Source organism: Fistularia commersonii, chromosome 26 (genome assembly GCF_037954325.1).
Source record: "Fistularia commersonii isolate RoL2024-O1a breed Wild chromosome 26, RoL_Fcom_v1.0, whole genome shotgun sequence".
NCBI lineage: Eukaryota > Metazoa > Chordata > Actinopteri > Syngnathiformes > Fistulariidae > Fistularia > Fistularia commersonii.
In genome coordinates, this window is record NC_141309.1 from 4,263,175 (window position 1) to 4,286,011 (window position 22,837).

The window sequence follows — 22,837 nt, forward strand, 5'->3', positions numbered from 1 at the left end:
GATTTTTTTTTTTTTAGATTCTGTCTCACAGTGGAAATGCACCAACAATGAAAATTTTCCATGTTTTATAAGTGGGAGAACTTGCAAAATCACAGGGGGATCAAATACTTATTGACCTGACTGTATATATCAGATAAGGGTATATAGAATGATTAACTGCTTACCCAAAAGTCACTTAAAATTAGTGATCTCTTCACTCGCTTTAGAAGAGGAGAAGAACAGGGAGAGCCTGGATTTTAAAGTCAAGATGTATGTCAACATGAATCATAAGACAAGGTGCTTGCTTGTAACCACATAATCAATTTTACCTTCAAGCATACTTATATTCTCATGGCCTTAACTGAACCCAAAAAGTAAACCATAATAACACATTTTAAAAATGTGTTGCTCATATGCACTTGAATGAGTTTTATTATTCTTATAATATTATAATAGTGAATTTTATTATCCTGTTTCCTTTTTGCATTTGGGTTGAAATAAAAGTTATTATTAGATGATACAATTTATTTATCCAACAAGCTTGAAAACTGTAATGAAAATGATCTTGTGTTCGTATAAACATAAATGTTTAAAATGCCATGATTTGCATACAATAGGGAAATTACAGAACACATAGAAATCCAATTTGGCATTATATTTCATATTTAGATAAACAGTGACAATTACAATGAATATGAAGTTAATGTTCCACACATTTAAAACAATTTATATCTCTACATTACTTTATTTCAATGAAAATAGTTTACCAGTCATACATTTTTACATTCTGCAAAAGGACATTTCAAGCTACATTTTTCCATAGTTCCTGGGATAATGGTTAAGTGAGAAACTTCAAGCAGAATAAAATGAGCAGCAGGGGAGACTTGAACCTTTGAACCAAATGATTATTTCAGCGGGAGAAGCACCACAGCACTGGCTTTTGAGCAACCGACATTGCATATGTTTAATACTCTTGACTAGTGGTGTGTGCAAGCCATTTTCTAACTAAATACACATTAATCACAGGTATGTACACAACAAATACAAGTAACAGCGCATGCATGTGCATGCACACACACACACACACACACACACACATACACACACACACACACACACACACACACGTACACACACACACACACACACATCCTTGAAGTGCACAGCACAGCTGAAGACAAGTCTGTTCAACAATGATAGATGTTATACAGGCAGGGAGGCAGTTCTTTGACTCAACATCATCTATCTTTTCTCTGTCGTGAGCTGATAGCCAAGCACTCTTACTCTATTTTCTCTTTTTTAAGAGCTCGCTCTCTCTGACACAGTCGTGGACCCCAACACTTTATCTATAAACATGTTATACATAGGTGGGAATGCAGAAAATCAGGTCCAGGTTTAAGGTTTCCGGTTAAGTTGTAACATGCTGGTTAACAAAGCCAATATTGCAAGAAAATGTTTTGGACAAGAATCAGCCGACTCACTGACCCCAGCGTCAGATAACAGCATCAGAATGCATAATATAAGCAAAGCATCAAGTTAAAGTAAATTAAAAAAAAAAAGTTTGGCCTGTATACATGTGCAAGGTCCAGAGGTAAAACAAGAATGTAAACATTTACACGTCTTGAGTGTATATACGTGTGTGTGTGTGTGTGTGTGTATCTTTGCCTGACAATATGAGGTTCATGCAGTGTCTTAAACACTTTGTGATGAGTTAAGGGGCCTGATGGGCCTGATGGTGATAGCTGTCTCTCAGTCTTTTGGTGCGTGCAGTCAGGCTCCAGTACCGTCTGCCAGATGGTGGCAAGCAGAAAAGTTTATGTGCTGGATGGCGACGGTCCTTTATAATGCTACGAGCCTTCCGCAGGCACCATCCATGGTAGCTGTCCATGAAAGAGGGGAGACTGCTTCCAGTGATGGGCTTTGCCATCCTCACCACACTCGATAGTATTTTCCAGCTGTGACTAAAGCAGCTCCCATGAGGCAGTCTGTCAGCAGACTCTCAATTGTGCGCCTGTAGAAGTTGGTGAGGATGTTGGTGTTCATGACAAACTTCTAAAGAAAAAGTTGGAATACTCATACCACAGCTGAAATAATCATACCTGAGCCATGGCTACAGGTGTGATGCCGTAGCACAGACTTTGAGGATAAAAATGGGGAGGTAGAGTGGTTCACTCCATTGCTCCAATTCGATACCCATACTCACCCCTAAACATGGCCTTCAAGAAGTAAGCCCCCCACAAAGCACTGGGACCCGATGGCATACCAAGACAAGACCCGAAGGCATTTGCTCACCAACTTGCCGGGGTATTTCCAAACGTCTTCAACATCCCACTGAGCCGATCCATAGTCACTACCATCTTCAAAGCCTCCGTCATTGATCCAGTCCCAAGGACAGCAGCAGTCTGCTGCTTAAATGACTTTTGCCCTGTAGCACTGACATCACTCATCATGAATTGCTTCGAGCTCCAACTCAAACAAACATCTGTGCCTCCCCCAGTGGTACCCTGGACTCCCTGCAGTTTGCTTACAGAGCAAACAGGACTGCAGAAGATACCACAGCTCTGTCAGTAAGCACTGCTAGCAAACAAGTATGTGAAAATGCTCTTCACTGACTACAACCCGTCATTCGATGCCATCGTTCCCTCCAAGCTGACCTTTGACCTCAGCAGTGGGACGCCACAGCCCTGTGTCCACAGCTCACTCCAGTACCCCCTCCATACCCGCTGCTCTACTGCCAGGCACAGGTCAAAACACTAGCCATCAACAACCTGTCTCTGAACGTCAGCAAAACAAAAGAGATGATAGTGGACTTCGAGAGACAGCAAGGTGACAGACGTCATACCATCAACATTGGCAACACTGAGGTAAAGAGGATCAGTAGCTTCAAATTCCTTGGTGTCTAACTCACAGAGGATTTGTCCTGGTCCCACAGAGACACTGGTCAGGAAAGCTTGCCAGCGACTGTACTTCCTAAGCAGGCTGAGGAGGTTTGGCATAGTTAGACGAATAATATGAGAGCTTTTGGTCAAAACTCTTACTACTACACAAATCAGTGTGAACCTAATTACAAATGTATAGCTTACAAACAAAAAGAAACTGTAAACAGAGTTTGTTAAATGTCGATTTTCCATCCTTTTGTCATCTTATTTTCCATTTGTTGATTTTAGCTTCACAATTCATTTTGTACTTGCTCTCCTTCTTCCACTATTTCTCATTCTATATTCTCTTTTTCCCAGTTTCTCATATTTCCTATTTTCTGCTGTATTTAAAATATAAAGTTAGACACCTCAGACATTCAACCCCTTAAAGTCCCCTCTCTATCCTTCTGACTCACCCCTCTCCTCTCAGCAGCCATTTTTCAAAAGCAGTGTTCGAAGTGATCCATTTCACCAACCTGAAAAAGCCAATTATCTGCCTTTTATGACTTTCATTATTTTACCACTCACACAGTGTTTTATTACTGGGCTGTCGACTCCCCATGCTAACACTCACCTGCACCCACGGGGAAACACATGCTTGAGTCTACACATCCACTATCAAAACAACTGTGAAAAGAGATCAGCATCTCTTAATGCACTTTGAGATGCTTGACTTTACATCATGAATGGTTAGGATGTGGAGGGATGACTCAAGAATTAGCATGTCAAACTACATGTTATTAAAATGCTTTATCTTCAGCAGCAGTGAATTGGGTTTATTTTTAACTTGGTAACAGTCACAATACATAGACTGTGTTCTTTAGAAATAATAACAGCTGAGGAACCTTTAACACTGAGACATTGTGATCAAGGCAATCAGTCCCGAATGAGAACTTACTCCTTTTCTACCATTACACTTTAACTGACGACTAGTAAAAATAATTATTAGAATGATCATATAAATGGGTGTATATATATATATATATATAGCTATGTGAATGTGTATACACAAACATCTGTCTCCTATATGTGCAGTTGCATTCACACATGCATGACAATACAGAATAATGTACCACTACCACAAGAGTAGGATCACCCTAATTTGTCACTTCTTCTCTACCTGTCAGACACAGTGTACTCATCTGCATTCAGTACCTGGGGCTACAGACATTTAATGCTGCCATTAAACTCATCTCTGACATAAAGTGCATCTGTGACTAAAGAGTGAGCACAAGCCAAGCTCCAGGCCACAAATCTAATGGTGAATTCTAGTCTTAAGACACAGAAGGAAAGAGAATATAAAACTAATGTCACATTGCAGGGGTAACTTTGTGATTAACCTTGTTGTCCTTCTTTGTGCCTTTGCTGCATTCTGAAAATACAGGTACACTGCAGGAAATCAGTGATGTGTGAACATTGCTTTCATTTGTTTTTTATTTCTGCATTGCTCACTTCTCTTTTATTTTATGTATTAGCTTCGACAGTAATGAACTGATTAAAATTGCCCTATCCTCCTCCTAGTGAGAATGACGTCATTAGTCTTAAAACAACATTTCAGGAAAATTGAATATTCTTACTTTCTCACAATGAACCTTATTTCAAAGACCATTACCAAGATTGTTTGTTTGACTTATAATGAGGTCATTGTCCCCTGTTTACAATTTATTGTGAAAGTTGCTTTAAAAGCCTAAGAACCAGATGTACTAACACTTTAGCACCTGCTTTAAGAGTACTTTCTTTGCGATGTGCAACTAAAACACTGAATGGTACATGAAATCGTTTACATCTACAAGTGACAGCAGCACAGAATTAATGCATATGTATTCATGGGGGCACTGAGGCAACTACATGGGAGGAGTTCGTCAAGAACAGACTGACAATGTAAGCAGTTGTATGCATGAAAACTGCAGGGAAACTGCACATCTGTTTTGCATTGACATTTTTGTACCTCATAACAGAAAATGTAGTTTGAACATTTGCATACAAAAAAAAGATAATGCCTTCAAAGCAAACCTTTTACTCGCAGCAGTTTGCGTATTACTGCCATGTAAAAGGCACCTTCAACTTTGTTTGCCTTGTGTCGTAGCCATTTCACTTTATATTTCAGTGCAGATAGAGGGATAGGGGGAAAATGATTTTTATAACCCTAATTCCTAACTAGACCAAAATTCTACATCTTTATCTAATTAATCACAAGTGTTGTGTATCAACAGGTCTCATCAAGGTCAGGTATTCAATCATGCACGGTTCCTTTTTTTTTAACTTAATTATCTGTATAAAATTTATCTTTAATTTCATAACAATGATGAGTGAGGAAGTGCAGTCCTCCATTATCTCATTTATCTACTCTATATCCCTATTTTTTAACATTTGGTTCCACTTAATTTTGAAGTGAAGTTCTATCAATCAATTCAAATGTAGCCTAAGTAATTGTGCTTCATTTTGATAGCTGCAAATTTCAATTAGAGGATGGGAACGTAAAAAAGGCGGGCACACAAAATTAAATATTATATTGCTGTGTTCATGAAATCTAAAACTAAACATGTTTGTTTCCTTGGTAAGTTAACACGATGCAATTTAAGACGGAGGAGAGGGTTGACGAATGTGAATGCATCACAACATGTAGAAGCGGCCCTTTTTGTAGCAGGGGCCCTTTTTGACTTTTGTAAATCTTCTGCGGACTGTCTTTACTGCACTGTGCGCCTTGGTACAAATATGTATATACATATATATATATATATATATATATATATATATATATATATAAGTTTATATTGCCTCTTGTGTTTTGCTTTTCATGTAAAGAACAGATTGCTATAGGTAAGGACCCGATCAATCACCCCAACCTCAATATATGAGAAAATTGGCTGTAGGTCAGGAAATATTCTTTAAGATTAATAACTCTTTCAGGTGATTTGATCGTGTTCCGCAAATCTGTAGATTTCTCAATAAGGCTTTAATATTATACCGTCGAAACAGTATGTTGGTATGCCTTAGCCACACATTAATCTCCCAATCACAAGATGAAAATGGGGAATTGAGACCTTCATGAATGTATACTGCATATCGACAGACAAGGACACCTCTGAGCATTTGCATGCCGTCTCCTTGGATTACTGCTGCAAAGTAATCAACAGCTTTGAAAAAAACAAAATGGAAAAGAAAATAGGGAGGGAAGAGGAACACTTAACAGGGAGACTACCGTTTCCCCAGCAACAGGAAAGCTGCTATCTATGTCCTCTGAATTTTCTTTACGAGGAAAAAAAAAAAAAACTGGTGTAAATGTCATCAAAAGATGCTTAAGACGAAAAAAGAAATATTCTGTATTTATCATGTAATGTGATCCCCTCTAGTAGACAGAAGAACATTCTGTGACAGAGAGCTTTCCCCACCATTGTCCTTCAGTCCCTCCGATGCTTGTCTGTCTCCATCTCAGTGCCTATGCAACCATGCAAAACTTTTGGCAATTAAACATATGGCAGATTGCTTTTACACACTGTTGTTAATGTTTACAAAGTAATAAGAACAGATTAAAAGATCTACCAGCTTTCTCTCATAAGCACCGACAATGTATGCAAAGTATTTGTAGCAGATGTTCTATGCAGCCTGTCAGACAACCAGCAGTACCCTGCAGCTGATACTCTCTCTGGACATGACTGACTGACAGGTGTCTCTCTCGTGCGTGTGTGGGTGGGTGTGTGTGTGTGTGTGTGTGTTTGACACATGTGCTCTCGTGTATGTGTGCTCGTATGCAAGAACGCATGCATGCGCATAAACAGACAGGGGCTTACGTTGCCTCGGGCAAATCAGTGTCTCCTCTAGGGAATGTGAAACCTGAGAGAGCGATATGTAGAGGCAAAGAGACGGTAAGAGAGCAAGAGCAAGCCCTGGGCAAACATACTTTGCTCTCTATCCTCTCCAATCTCAGTTGCCTCATTCACAGATTTTACACATTCCTCCGGAAAAATCTGTGTCAAAATGATGTTTAAGAAAAGATCTATAAAGATGTGAAACAGCACAGTGGGTAATTCCCACCTGCCAGATATTTCTGCCTGATCAAACTGAGAAATTCAGACCTGGTTTCGTTATTTAATCTATCAGAGCTTTCTATAGATCAAAACATTTTGCATTATAAATACTTGTATAAGAATGAATTTGTCCGGCCTTTTCAAAAGAACAACACGGACTCGGTAAAACGTTGCAATACTTTTGAAAATGGAAACAGCATTCTGAGCTTTCTAAAATCCTGGTTGTCCCTCTTTGGAGCGAAATCAACTTGGCTATTACTTCCATCCCTGGATCAGGAACAAACACATTAAAATGCTACTACAACATCTGAGACTGAAAACATATTGGCGTTTTAAACCAAAACCCAGGTTCATTTTTAATAGTGACTTTGCAATTTTTAGCCAACATATTTCTGGCTGCAATGCAACTCTTTTTTTTTTTTTTTTTTTTTTTGTTTAAATAATGACATTATTTTTAATGCATTAGTGGTTTTCTAAAGGGTCACAGAGTGTTTTCAAAGGCACACTGAATTAAATGTTTCTAGAATGGATTGAGGTAGAACAATTCTATCTATCTAGTATTGGATAATTATAGTCGGGCTAAAAGGATAGCAGTTACATATTCATAGCAGCAGCATAAGAGTTAATTCAATTAGTTAGCATTACTTCAGCATGGAGGTCACATCCAGGGTTTTCAAAGACACAGAGTCAAACAAACATTTCATAGTGAATTAAGCACAGGTACATTTAATTATTAGAAGGTTCTTGTATCATTTTAATATAACATGCAGACAGATAATGACTTGAATTTTGATTTCAAACATGTTCCTTGTCTGTAGAGAATAAATACATTGATATTGGTGTCTTCCCTTCATACCTAACTCTGATCCCTTTTATATACATGTTGTTTATTCAATGTTTTCTTTGTCCCAAAAAATTTTAATTGAACGCGGCTCTGAACGTACTCCTTATGGAGAAACTCTTCCGTGTCCTCCTTCCAATGGCATACAATGGCATACAAAATCCAATGGCATACAATGTGTTTGTTATTCTTTAGCAACAATATTTTTTCCCTCCTTAACCATCTGTATTACTGAATTATATTTCATTAATGTAGTAATTGTTGTCTTGAGGTAAAGGAGCTATAAGGCCTTTGATCGTTGAACAGCTGCCACTGGCAAGTCATACACACAGCTAATTGAACATTTTTAATACCTATAAGTTGGACTTTCATAAGATACCAGGATATATTATGGTGATTACAGTATTGTCTGGAATGAAAGAATTCATTTTCTTGCATAATGATACTTTTAATGAGATAAGCCATGTTGCAAGAGTAGGCAAAATGAAAAACACTTGAAACAAATGCTATTTCAGCCTTGGCAGAGAACACACAGGCAAATAATGCAAAACGAAGTGATTCTGGTGAGAGTTTGTGCTCTGTGCTCACAACCACAAACACAGAAGTGAGATTACCCAAAAAACTCTAATGGGTTGAAAATGCTGCCTCCCTATGTGCATGTTTCACTGAAACTATGTTGGCAATAATTCTATTAAGAGAAACACTCAAAGTGTTTGAGGTGTGAAAAAACTGTTCCTTAGAAAAACAAAGCCATTGAGGCCAACGTTAATGTGTCAGTGGTGTAGTATTAAACACTACAGAGGTACTTCAGAAAGACCAGAATGCAAAGTGAATGCAAACAAAAAAGTTCAAAACCAGTTCATTCTGAAGATATCATGCAGTTGTGGGAAAAAGTATATCCGACTCAGTGATAGCATTGGATGTGAGAACCCCGAAATTTAAAGGAAGGATGTTCATTTGTTGGTTTCTCAGACAATATTACTAGAGTGAGTGTGCTCACACATTTGTGCTTGCATGGATTATCAGAAAAAACCCATCGTGAATTCTGACCAAGAGAATAAAGAGGCGTACAAATCAAAATCAGATTCAGAACCACCTTCTGCAGTAACAGGCACATTTAAAAAAAAAAGCTCTTGCTCCTCATGTTCTGTTTCAGCCACCGCCAGCAACTTGGAGGAAAAAAAAAGGAGAATACAAAGATAGCTTGTGTGTTTATTTGAGATGAATATATTAATTTATTTATCTGCCCTCTACTTTTTTGTAGTACCATCCTGTCTCATCACCAAGGGAGGGAAAGACAAGAGATGTGGCGTGCATTTTCAAGGAACACTCAAGAGCAGCAATTTCTAGAACAGACAAAATCTCTCGCTTTCCTCCCTGAGTAGCAGTGTGGCAATATTTCCGTAGGTTACCCGATACATTCTGTTTGAAGGCCAGCGAGTGTTTGTTGATATTTCTCTTTGCTGAATAATTGTTCTCAAGTCCATATGGAAACAACCAGTCATCTAGGAGCCTTTGAGGTTTTCATACGCTTTTTAGAATGCAAATTAATTGACCAAAAAAAAATCAAAATCAAAACATGTTACACCTGTGGAGCATGAAAGAGCAAGCACAAATATTGTTTTTACCTTTGGTGGTGGTCTTTTCCTGGGATACGATCTCCTGACGCATCCATGGGGGAGGGCAGCTGGTTGATGCAGGAGGTTAGAGACTGACTGGAGTCTTCTCTGGACACTGTGCACACACCACCAAACACATTTTTATCAAATTAATATACTATTCTAATTTAAAACATTCTCACAGTTAGCTTGTGGATAAATTACCGTAATTTCCGGACTATTAAGCGCACCTCAATATAAGCCGCACCGGCTAGCTGATCACTATCTCAGGCTTCCTCCTGCGCACTAAAACCGTCAAAGTCGTCTTCTTCGGTGTCGGAGTTGAATGGACTCAGAATTTCCTGGTCATTTCATCGGTCCGATGTGACGAGGATAAATGTTTTAGTGGCGTGAAGCTCGTTAGCACCCCCCCCCCCCCCCCCCCAAAAAAGTCCATATATTAGCCGCATCATTGTTTACGTGAAAAAAGTCGCGGATTATCGTCCGGAAATTACAATAATACAACTCAAAGTTATGATACTAAAAGTGCATTTATGTCAGGGGGTAGATGGGCGCAGAAGGAAGCGCGATCTTCATTGGAACCGACCATTCCTGGTTCGATTCTCAGCTACTTGTGTGTCAAAGTGTTGTTAAGGAAGACACTGAACCCCTAACTACACCCATGGCGCTGATAGACGGCAGCCAACTGCTCATGGTTCATGCGTGAGGAGATGATGCAGAGAAGGAATATTCCCACAAGGGATAAAGTAAGAATTAGAATTAAAATATTGTTATTATGAAATTAGTATGTCCTTACATCTACCTCAACATTGAGTAAGCTGCAATAGCCTAAAATATGCCAACATGTAGTCATTTAAATACTTATATGGAGACATCAAATAGCAAACGAAATTGAACACAACTACAACGTCAGAAAAAAGGGTCACATGTTGGTGTTTCACAGCAACAAAAAGAGAACAGCAACTTATCAGGCATCCATCATTGACGGGCCAGTCCAATTTATGTTCAAGCTATTGAGAATGAAGCCGACAAACAGGGAACCCATACTTTTCAGGTGAAAACCCATCAAGTACCATTGGCTGTTTTTCTCTTCTATGTGTGAATGAGGGAGTGAATAGTTGTATGTCTCAATATGTGATCCACTGGCAACTCGTCCAGATGACCCCTGCTTCTCACCCAATGACAGCTGTGATAGGGTGGGTCCAATCTGTTCAATGAACAAATGAATGACCATTTCATTCTTTTGCAACAGTTACGGTAGAAGTAAATCTTTTTCTAATCATTATTATGTGGCACGATGAGGAAAGATAATGGAGACAAAGGCGAGTTTAAACTTTGTTCCTTAACACCTTAACCAAACCGACAAAGGAACAACTTGTACTAGAACCCCCCGAGATGTAAACCACACCCCCAGCTTACAGTCCTATAGGGTTAGAGGCACCACACCTGGTCTCCGCCACACAGTCATCTCTTTTCCAGAGTGTACCTCCACCTCTCAAGATTTTGCTTCCTGCCTCACTAGAGATCACAATGTACAATGCAAACATCATGGTCCATGGAGAATCATGTCTAACTTCATCTGTCAGCCTGTCCATCACCACTGTAAGCAAGAAGGGGCTCAGAGCTGATCCCTGATGCAGTGCCACCTCAACTTTTCTGTCACACCAACAGCACACCTCACCACTGCCTCACAGTTCGCACAAATATCTTACACCAGTCTAACATACATCTCTGTCACTCCAGACTTACTCATATGGTACCATAGTTCCTCTCTTGGCACCCTTTGGTATGCTTTTTCTAGATCTAAAAAGGCACAATGCAGGTCCTGCAAAACCGTCTCTGCACTTCTCTACGAGCATTCTTAAAGCAAATACTGCATCTGTGGTAGTTTTTCAAGGCAAGAAACCATACTGCTGCTCACGAATACTGATTTCTGCTCTCCATCTAGTTTCCACTACTCTTACCCGTGACTTAATTGTATGGCTCATGAACTTTATTCCGAAATGAGTTTTCGCCGCGGGGTTGCCAGACTCTCCCTTAGAGATAGGATGAGAAGTTCGGCCATCCGGGAGGGGCTCAGAGTAGAGTTGCTGTGCCTCTGCAGAGAGAGGAGTCAGATGAGGTGGCTCGGGCATCTGGTCAGGATGCCTACTGGACGCTTCCCGGGGGAGGTATTCCAGGCATGTCCATCTGGGAGGAAGCCATGGGGAAGACCCAGGACACCCTGGAGAGACTATGTCTCTAGGCCGGCCTGGGAACACCCATAAGAGCAGGACCATGCAGCTGGAGAGAGGGCAGTCTGGGCCACTCTGACCCCGCAACCCAACTTCATATAAGCGACGGAAGATGGATGGATGGACTTTATTCCTCCATAGCTACCGCACTTCTGCACATCTCCTATTATCAAAATGAGCACACACACTTATTTTCCATTACTCAGACCTTCTCTAACTCTCCTTAGATCCTGCTGGATAATCTAACCAGAAACTCTAAAGCCGCCCCTCTAAAAATGTCATTACCTCCACAGGTATATCATCGGGAAAAGCTGCCTTTCCATTCTGCATCCTCTTCAATGCCCTCTTCACATCACCTTTGCTCCTTCATGGTCCATAATAGTCACCTTCTCTACCCTCCGCTCTCCTTCATTTTCCACATTCATCACCTCTTCAACGTACTCTTTCAGTCTTCCAATCACTTGTCCAGAACCTGTCAATACATTTCCCTTTCTATCCTTAATCAACCGAACATGCTGCATGTCCTTTCCATATGTCTGTTTTGCCAGCCTGTATAAATATTTCTCTCCCTTCTCACTTTCCAATCTAGAATACAAGTCATCGTTCACCCCTTGTTTTGCCTTTGCCACCTCTACCTTTACCTTGTGCTGCATCTCCTTGGACTCCCGTCTGCTTTCGTCAGCTTCCCCAGTATCCCACTTCTTCTTTCCCAACCCCTTTCACTCCACACGTCCTCATTCCAGTACCAAGTCTCCTCATCTACTTTGCTTCCAGACAACACACCACGTACTCACCTACCTGTTGTTGTCCAATCATTTGGAAGCTCTCCTTGACCACCTACAGGCTTTCTCAACTCATTCCTTAAAACCATATAACATCCCCTCCCCCCTTTTCAGCTTCCACCAGTTTGTCCTCTCCTCTCCTCTAATCTTCCTTGTCACAAGACTCATCCTACAAACCACCATCCTATGCTGACTGGCTACACTCTCACATACAACTCCTTGTGCAGCCACTGATCATCAGACCTTCAGATAACATTGTCTATACAGAATGTGATCTTCCTGTGTACTTCTACCGCCACTCTTTGAAGTTGCCTTAGCAAACATTAAACAAGTTAATTTTTAGTATTTGTATACAGTCATTTGGCAGACGCTTTTATCCTATGCGACTTGCGGTGGAGATGCCAGGGATTGAACCCAGGACCTTCACGCAAAGCATGCGCTCTACCACTGAGCTATACATTCATATTGTAAATCAGAAAAAAAAAAAAATATGAAATCATCCTGTGACACCCATTCTGGGTCTTTTCTGCCCGTCTGATTACAGAGGATGAGTCACAGTTTAAAGTGGAGCAGCTGAACACTGATTTTTATAAATTACGGAAAAAAATGCTTGCTTTTTGTAGCTCTACCAAATCATCAGAGTGAGCTAAAAATGAAGAAGTGCCAATGAGATTGTGGGGACTTTTTCGAGATGCATGTTGCCCATTATGTGAATCTCTCTGTGAGAGTGTAAACTAAATATGTGAGCAAATATGAAGTAGTTTGCAGTTGTTTTCATGTCTTAAAAAAGGCCCTTTAATCTAAGTGCGCGGAATAAAATTACTATTCCATCACCAGCACAGTATTAGTAATTTGACTTAATGAGAACAATTCATCATACCTTTAATTTTCTGCTACAGTCTGCAAACCATTAAACCATGAGACTAAGCATGCAGGCTTATGTGTGTGTTTATGTATATGTGTGTGTGTGTGTGTGTGTGTGTGTGTGTGTAGGGGCATTTATTAATGATGGTGTTGTGTTTGGCTTTAAATCAGCAAACCCTGATAAGTCTTTTTAGATTTATGTGGAATTTGCCTATATTTATATCAAACCCACCCTTTCAAATCTGTCCAATTCCCCTAGGCAGAGGAAATTTGGTTTCTTATGACCAAAACTAAATTTTCCAGCCCACAGTGCTGTAAAGTATTTTACTTTATTCAACTGCCACTGCAGTAGTCATTCCATTTGCAGCTTATCAGATTTATATAATTTGACTCAAAAATCGTGTGGAAAAGACTTACAGTTACAGATGCTCAAAGACTTGATCAGAGTTAAGCTGGTGGTAAATTCCTTGTCCTTACACTTAGAGTGAAGCATTTAGACATGTGGAGCTGTTGAACTTACATAGAGCTAAAGTCTGACTTTGACGTTTAGCCACTTTCATGTCGAGATGATAATTTTGTGTTTCTCCTTGCACTAGCAACCAGCTGTTACAGAACATGTGGACGTTTTGTTTGCCGTCTAAGGAGTTATATATGGATCGTTATCAGGAACCTCATAAGAAACAAAATAGTGTTTAAAAGTAGAACCAACAAACCAAGGCTAGATTTATAATTGTTTTATGGAAACATGGAATTTAAAGAGTTTTGGATTAATAATAAGCCACCACATGATCTTCATGTATTGATGGGAGAATTAGAAGACGTTTATGTCTTGCAATAACAGAATACAGGGATTAAAGGAGGCAGTAGTTTGCAGGACAAAGTAAATGCAGTGGATTTACTGAAAAGCAGCAAAAAATGTAGTGTGAATTGTAGTGCGACCTACAGAGTAACGTAACATTAATTGTCTCTTTTGCACCACAACTGAGTCAGATGGTCAAAAGTTATGTTTTAAATCTGTTTGCAAGTGATCTGAGGAATGGAAATGCAGGTGATGAGGGAAGTAGTCTGGTGAAGGCAAGAGCTTTTCAACTGCTCATTTCAGATAGAGGGTCTCTTGGTCAGTCCCTATGTGCATGTTGTCAGGCTAAAGGGCGAGTAAACGAGAATAAAGACCTATTGAAATGCAGCACTTGGAACATCCGTGCACTTCTCACTTTATTCATAAGACCTGCTTTCACATGTCATTTTTTTTTGGTCTTGGGTTTAAGTCAATGCATTGTTTTGTTTGTCATTTGCATGCTCTCTCTCTGTTCGACATTCCCTTGATCCAGTTTGCTACAAACAAAGGCCCGCCCAGGACATTCATTACATTTACAAGAGCTTGCAATTTTACCCTGTCAAATCAAGTAGTACTTGAAATTTTAGCCAAACTGCCTGAATCATTAGGTGCCTCAACTGCTTATTGTGAAACAATAATATCTCTCCCACTACTTAACACTTTGCTGAACATTGTTAGATATCACAAATGATTTTAGTATTCAAATACTCAATAAATTACTCCATTGAGGTGTGGTACCAGGTACCTTGAAACCTCTTTCAAAAGAATAAATCATGTTTAGGAGAATGGCAAGTTGTGGCAGGCTACAATTCAACCCAGTCAACCATTTTTCAACCTGGAGGCATGTCAGGAGAGTGTGACTGACTTGTGAAAAAAAAAAAAAAAAAACACAAGAGATAAATTGCTGTGAATGAGACAGCCTGCATTAAAGTTGTGGCACATGTGGAAAAGCAGGGACAATTCTAGTTTTGTGTTTCCAGGTTGTGAATTTCCTTTATCATGGGAAGAGGGTATTACAGACAAAAACAGAGATCGGGAAAGATTAAAGAGGTATGTAGGGAGAATAAAAAGATTAGGGAGTATACATTTCAAATGAAGTATAATGTTAAATAGGTAGACGGATGGATAAAGGTAGGAAGTAAAATGTTTGAGAGAAAATAAACAAGTACTTTCTTAACCTAGCTGCTATTATAAAATCGGTGTCTGAATATCCCTGGTGGTTTTGATATTTTGGAAACAGCTTCACACCACAGTGAAAAGTGAGTAATATTTTGTCACAGCTCTTCCCCAAAAGAGCCATTCCATTAAACCAAATAAAAATCCTGAAGTCACACAGTTAAAAAAAAACCTTACCATGTCGATATCGTTGATCATCAGACAGGTCCAGGTCTAACATAAGATCGTCCTCATCCAACTCTGAGGAACCCAGGTTATTCAGAACGTCCTGAAGAGAAACACAAAACCACATAAGATGAACAAGCAAGTGAAGACATGTTTATTATTTCAATTATAATATTGATTGAGGTCTTTTGTTACGTTTCCACAGGGTAAAGTTTAAAAGATCTATATAATATTTTTAAAATCTAGTCTGGACGCTCAATCCTGCAGGTTCTGTAGAGCCTGAAGAGGAAACACTCAATGTTACAGGTTAAGAGATGCCACGCGTATTAAAAATCATTCAATTAACATTCATCAGAGTACTATAAATACTTTCGGAGGAAAAAATGAATCAAAGATGATACAATACCAACCACGTGATTGTATTACAATAAGGTGCAAATAAATAGCCAAGAATATCAGAAAAGAGGCACGTCTGCAATACAGCTTTTTGATGATAAAGGAATCAGCATTCTGAAAAGCCAAACCAGCCACATCTTTCCCATAAATGTGTGTGAACTTCACTAATGCTTCCATGCCTGTAGCATTATTAGGAGGCTGCAGTCAGACGCTAGTTGATTTAGTTCAATTCCGAAAGTCAATGCTGCCATCTAATGGTCAAGAGAGTGAAGCCCTGTGCAGGGATTACCAATGTTTAGTGAAAAGATGAGGCAAACAATTGTGTCAGGAGTCATGTTTTGGGGGGAAAAAAAAAACAAATGAGATTTAAAAGCAGTTCGACAGCAGTAACGCCCAGGTGTTAATCTAACAGGACATTAAGGTAGTGCTTGTAATCTTGAATAAGTGAAGCAGAAAACTAAATTCAAGAACAAATTACAATTTCTTCGGCAAAACAGCAATGGAAGTCAACCTTAGAGCCACTGCAGTCTTTTGTTTCAGAGGGATTCTTCCAGACTTCACTGCACCCAAACACCAATAATAGAAAACCCGCAAACAAATATCCCCAATCTGATGAATCCACAAGGGAAAAAAACAAACAAAACTAATTTTACCATTAACATTACTCTGGATCTATTTCTGAGACAGCTTTACTGCCTAAAACCACATTTTTATATGTATAGCTTATTTTCAACAAAAGACCAAGTTGGCAATGCTTTGCTGAATATTATATCATATGGGTTGAAACTTAAATGCCTAATGTTACGCGCACAAAAATAAAATAAAATAAAATAATGATAAAAAATGTACTCCAAAAGTGAAACATCAAACGCTACAATGTACCAGTCATGGAGTATCTGCAGAGGTCTAAAAATACAATTACTGCCTCTGCTCTGCTGTTATCATTGTTGTTTGGATTACAAGAAGCCAGCAGCCATACTTCGTATCGATCTCCTCTCATATTGGTACAAGACCCAAAATGGTTAGAGACACAGGAAAGGAAGGGAATTCTAACCAAACAAAAGTTAAATAAAAAGAGCAAACCTTTTTAAGCCATCGTTGTTGAAAGACTGTCATTGCAGTAAACATCAGAAAAATTCAAAAATTTATTGTAGGGTAATGCAATTAAACAAAAAAAAACTAATTTCAGCCATTAAAGCTAATGGCTGAAATGTACCAAAAAGAAATAAAGGCCAATCCTGTATGATACTACAGCACATAGACTTCATTTGAAGCTAAATTACCCATTTTAATGTGCCCCTCTAACCACAGAAATGTGTTAATATGATTTTACAACCCAGAGATGTCACCTTTTTACCTCGGTTATGTGATTTGAGTGACTATAATCCTTGAGTTAATAGAGATAATATCGGATTCGGGTCTCATTAAGAGATGGCTCCATTTCTTAACTGCTGAGCAAAATGACACCGACAACAGGGAGAAGAGGAAGCAGGAGGTGCTCTCTAGCCTTTATGGAGCCAATGGTTTCTGTTCATATTCTGTGGAAATCACATATGCTGTTACATTTATTCAGTGCTTCAGGGTTGTAAATGCGTTTGGGTCAGGGGAGAGAGATTTTTGACTTTGCAGCCAGGTATTAAGGCTTCTAGCGATATGAAGTATACGTACTAACAAATTACTTTCATTCTGTCTGGGCAGACACTTCACAGACAGTTGTGTTTACAATGTGCTTAAGGGAATAAAGGACCAAGCGACTTGTCAAATTTTAAAACCTTTTTTTCCCCCAAATGGAAGGTCCATTTTCTCTGGTTTAATTCCGACAAAAGGCCCTTTCTGTGTGGCGTTTGCATGTTCTCCCCTTGTGGATTTCCTCTGGGTTATGCAGTTTCCTCCCAAAGTCCAAAAACATAAGATAATACTTTATTGATCCCCATAGCGGAAATTCGTTTGCAGTGGGTTAATTGGAAAAAATTGGGAAAACTGCCCCGAATTAGTGAGTGAGTGAATGTGTCTGTATATGTGGCCCTGCGATTGACTGGTACCCAGTCCAGGGTGCATGGATGGATGGATGGATGGATGGATGGATGGATGGATGGATGGATGGATGGATGGATGGAGGGTCCATTTTTTTTAAACCGCACTTCCTCTCATAAATGTCCATGCATCTGTTGCCCTTAAGAATAAAGCCCCCATTTGATATAGAACAAACCATTTACATAAGAGCAAAACAAACACCACTTAAATTCAATAAGCACACAACCCAGACCATTTTTTCTGCTTTACGCTACTGTTTTCATATCAGATCTCATTTTGTTGTCTGTACAGCATGCTAATACTGAGACTGAAAATGAGAAAACAAGGAGAATCGACATGTCTTATGTTTGGAAAGTGAAGCGCTTTACATGGAAATACTAGGAGAAAACCCTGGGTAAATACAAACCATGCTTTCTTGATTTATACCTGACATGCCATTTTCAGGCATACAGATTCTGCAAATCCATGTTACTAAATTTCTCTTGGTGAGATCGCACATAACAGCCCCTACGATAAGATAAGTCTTGTTGTTGTGAGATGTTTCCTTTAATTCTCTGCTGTGTTTAAAATGTCTATCGATGATGGAGTCTTTCATAATAACATCATGTACAACTCTCATATATACTGTCAGAACCATTAGTACATGGATTAGGTTTTTCAACCTAATCCATGTGCCAATGTATTTTGTTGCAAAAGGAATAACCGAGGAATAGAACATACTGATAATTTGAGATGACTTATGATCTAAACATTGTAAAATACATAATTAGAGCAAGACCAGGATGCTTACGTAACTACATCAATTGAGGAACTAAAATTTCAAGATGAGGATACATGTTAAGATGAAGTATTATTTGCTTTTCATTTCAGGTAACAGAAATAAGTGCATGTTCTTTGGGAGAACTAAAATTCTTATAACTACAAAATTAGGTGCAACAAATTAGTCAAGCAGGAACAGTGAGATAACTATCACTTTTTTACAATACAACCCTAAAAACAGCAACTTGACTAATTCAAGTCAAAAATATTTTAAACAGATAATCAAAACAACCACCTAATCAACTTTTGCAGGAGTCATTGAGCAATACAAAACAAATCTTGAAAAATGTCCAAAATGTGAAAGGGCATTTTGCTTGTCATTCAATCTAAAAAAGGTGCACGGAGAAAGAAACCTGTTCTACCAACATTAATTACAATGATCAGGAGACATCTAAGACTATATAGATTTTGTATTGTTTCCAATAATTAAGATTTGATTCCAGTAATGAAGATTTGAATTGGATGCGAGCAATTAAAGGACTTGGGTAGCATTTAGATGAATCATTTTGAAAAAGGATATATCTTCATGATTATAAGATTGAAACAGTGAACAATGAAGAATCTAAAGCTATTAAAAATGTATTGCATATAATATAATCAAGTTCTGCAGTGTTAATGGGGTAGTCTTAGTGGGGGAAGCACTTAATGATTTGATGGTTGGGGAACATAACCCGCATTTTATCATTTGTCATCTGGTCACTGTAATAACAATTAGGATTAATTATTAATGTGTGGCTGTAACTGCTGTGGAGCAAAGAGGCACTTTCGGAAAGCCTCTCTCTAACAGAAAGAGGATCTATTGGGGTAGCATCAGCCACAAAACTCCAAGTTCTGTTTATGAGAAAACAGTGAAACAAGGTCAGGGTGGCCTCATCTAAACCTATGGGGATGGTTTCGCGTTAAGGGCTTAAATAAAACCAAGACTAAGCTTATTGTGTTTAACTCTAATCAATGGTTTGCTGAGTCTTTATCTAACTCGAGATTAACAAATTCCAAATTACTACTGAGTCTTATAATAAGGTACTCAGGAAGTCAGACCAATCGTTGAATCTGAAACTGAATCAGATTAACAATGTGCACATGATGGAAAAGTTAGGGTGCGCTCATTGGAATATTTAAATATAAACCTCATTAGGGTGTTTAAATACACATTTTAGCTGTGTATATGTATGTATGTAACCGGAGTTGACACCTGGTCTACAATGGAGAAAAGACAAAGAAAGCCTTCAAAAAAACAAAGAGAAGATGACCTATCATACCATCTATCCATCTATTATCTACCGCTTATCCTACTTAAGGTCACGGGGGATGCTAGAGCTTATCCCAGCTGGCATCAGACAAGAGGCGGGGAGCACACTGGACCGGTCGCCAGTCCAGCAAAAGGCCAAATAAAGAGACAGACGACTGTTCACTTTTATTCACATATCTGGGCAATTTTTCCAATTCATCTGCTGCATGTTTTTGGACCGTGGGAGGAAACCAGAGAACCTGGAGCAAATCCATGCAGGCACAGGGAGATCATGAAGGCTCCACACAGAAAAGTCCCTTGTCGGAATCAAACCCGCGTGTGCTTTGAGGCAGAAGCACTAACCACTGCACCAGCGGGTAAAGACCAGTTCATAGGATATCATTTCAAGATACCATAGATACACAACATATAATTCAACCATAGCAGCACACCAAAAAGGTATGCATAGGACTGCAAGTGTGAATCAATATAACTCAATTGAAAAAGTACCAAACTGGACACTCCATCAACATCAGTTACCATTTATTTATATTATTTATCGTGGCTGTTTGTTCTTTCCTTATGCGGCACAACTGCTTATTAGATTTCCTTACATTCTTTTTAGGGTCCAGTTGAAAAATAATGAAATACAGCTTCGTAGGAGGAGTTATGTGACAGGCGGGTAACCCCAAGTAAGACCACAGACAGACGACCCGGGTGGCTTGATGACTGGAGTGATTGACAGCAAACAAGCCCTTGGAAGGTATCCTAGATGAAAACAATCTGAACAGCTCAAGTGGGGAAGACCTCTGCACCTGTAGCAGCAGTATTTCCTTTCCAGGCAGTTGGACAAGAAAAAAGATGCTGACCATTCATAAGAAACTTGTTATACCGTTCCATGAGCATGAATTACAATGTTCAAAAAAACATGAGCTCAAGATGAAACTCCTTCATATTGGGTTGCCTATCAAGAAGGTGGAGAGGGACATGAGCCAGCAGATATACATCAATGTCCTCTGTAACAAGGCTCCTGTTAACCTTGTGCCTTTATAAAAATAATGTAATTACAATTCAGAGCTCCACAGCAGGCGAGTACACACCTTGTAGATGTATTGAAAAACTGTTTTTACGATTCCAGAGCGGCTCACTACAGGTTTATTTCCAGATGACAGAGTCAAGAATCAGGGATCATTGGTATGGACACCTGGGGTAAGATAACTATCCCAGTATGCCCAGTGGTGGAATCAAAAGCAGCCAAATGATGCATGCAGCGTTCAAGCATTTTCTCTACAAGTTACGATCCCGTCACCTCGCACTCTTTTATTCATGTTAAAGGCATCATAAAGAATGATCAATCCAACAAGAACAAATTTGGAAAGGGGTGAAAACTGGATAAAAAGTTATACTATTTTGGAGGTTTTGGGGGATAGAAACAAGGACATTAACCCACTTAACATAGGCTTTCTCAGCTTCATTTTATAATCAATGTATCGGTCACTTCATATGAATATTGTTGTAAATTTTACTTCTTTTAACAAGATGCCAAGAGCAAAAGAAAATAACATATTCTCAAATAGACTATGTATTTGTATTGATGCGTTCATGACATTAAAAACAGTATTCCCTCCATAAACCAAAAAGTGTTGTAAGTAAAAAGAATGATGGTACACTGGTGGTACATTGTTTATTATTCAGCCCTTACTACTAGCCTCTTTTCTGATGATCTGGCATCTTCAAGGATTTTTCAAGTCCGTAGATGAAAAGAAAACCTTAATGTCAAGAATGTAATGGACCTTTAAAGGTTAACTTTCATTCTGGAGAGGGCTTATTGATATTTGAAAGCAAACAGCAGGCATACAAATGCCTCTCTGCACAGCTCTGCAGGAATTTCTGCTGTCCAAAGTAAACAACTGGGCTCACTGATGTTGACGTTCAAGTATGCACTGTCATATTCACAACTCTCGACAGTACATTAAATTAACTCACAGGTGTTCTACGGAGCCACACAGGCAGTTGCCAATTATAAAACTACAAGGAATACAATAACAACAGGGTTAAAACTTTGATGCATTTTTTAAATTTCTTCCTCAAACTGCAATGCTATGTTAACAGCCATCAGGGTAAAACATTAAAATAAGGGGAAAAAAAAAAAAACCTACAATGGCACTATCAACAGCTCTCTAAGAGGAGGAATATATTTAGGTTTAATAAGGAAGAGATGCAAGGATATAGGCAACCTCTGCCCTTAACCCTGCAGGAATTAGCTCTTCAATCACAAAGTAGCAGATGCAGTTGAGAAGTTGAAGCCTTTAAATTTGAGAGGCCATCTTGACTGACAGACACACTCATGAGGACAGTACCTGGGGACTAGCATACAAGGACAGTGGCATTTTTAAAATAACAGTAATGTTTGTTTTGTTTAAGAGAAAATTCCTGGGGAAGATTTCATTCAAGGTGCTATTTTTTTTTATGTTATTAAGTGATGTGAAGTCAGTCATGGCAGTGGAACCACCAACAGCTCATAATAATTTTAAGAGGAAGAAGAAACAAGCAAAATTGAGAAGTAACAGAAAATATCCGCAGATAAATAGGACAAACTGAATATCTAAATGGAGGCTGACAGGGTAAAATACAGAATTGTTTTTTTTCCCTTCAAAGGTAAGCTATTACGGGGTTTGGAATCCTAACAGAAAAAAGAAAAGTTACTCTTAAACCTTGACCAGGAAATTATATACCTGCACTTTGTCGCAGGATTAAAACTTACAACTTTATGAGTATTGAAAGATCCATCCATGTACAACAGATTTTTGTTGTATATCCTGAAACAGTATAATCATGTATTTAGAAAGAGGCGTTCCTGGTCCTTATTTGGAATTTGGCTATCCAAGGTCTGACTTCGACCTGGACACAGTGTCC

General features: G+C 38.9%; 1 protein-coding gene across 7 annotated transcripts in view; it reads right to left on the reverse strand.

Annotated features, from left to right (window-relative positions):
• Positions 1–22,837, reverse strand: part of ccser1 (coiled-coil serine-rich protein 1) — a 118,346-nt gene that overhangs the window by 82,808 nt on the left and 12,701 nt on the right. For all 7 annotated transcript variants that reach the window (XM_086173565.1, XM_086173564.1, XM_086173570.1 and 4 more), the window contains exons 5-6: positions 15,457–15,547; positions 9,395–9,500 (exon numbers count right to left, since the gene is read on the reverse strand). In XM_086173565.1, the coding sequence (XP_086029691.1) occupies positions 9,395–9,500; positions 15,457–15,547 (197 nt within the window). The remainder of the gene's footprint in view (positions 1–9,394; positions 9,501–15,456; positions 15,548–22,837) is intronic.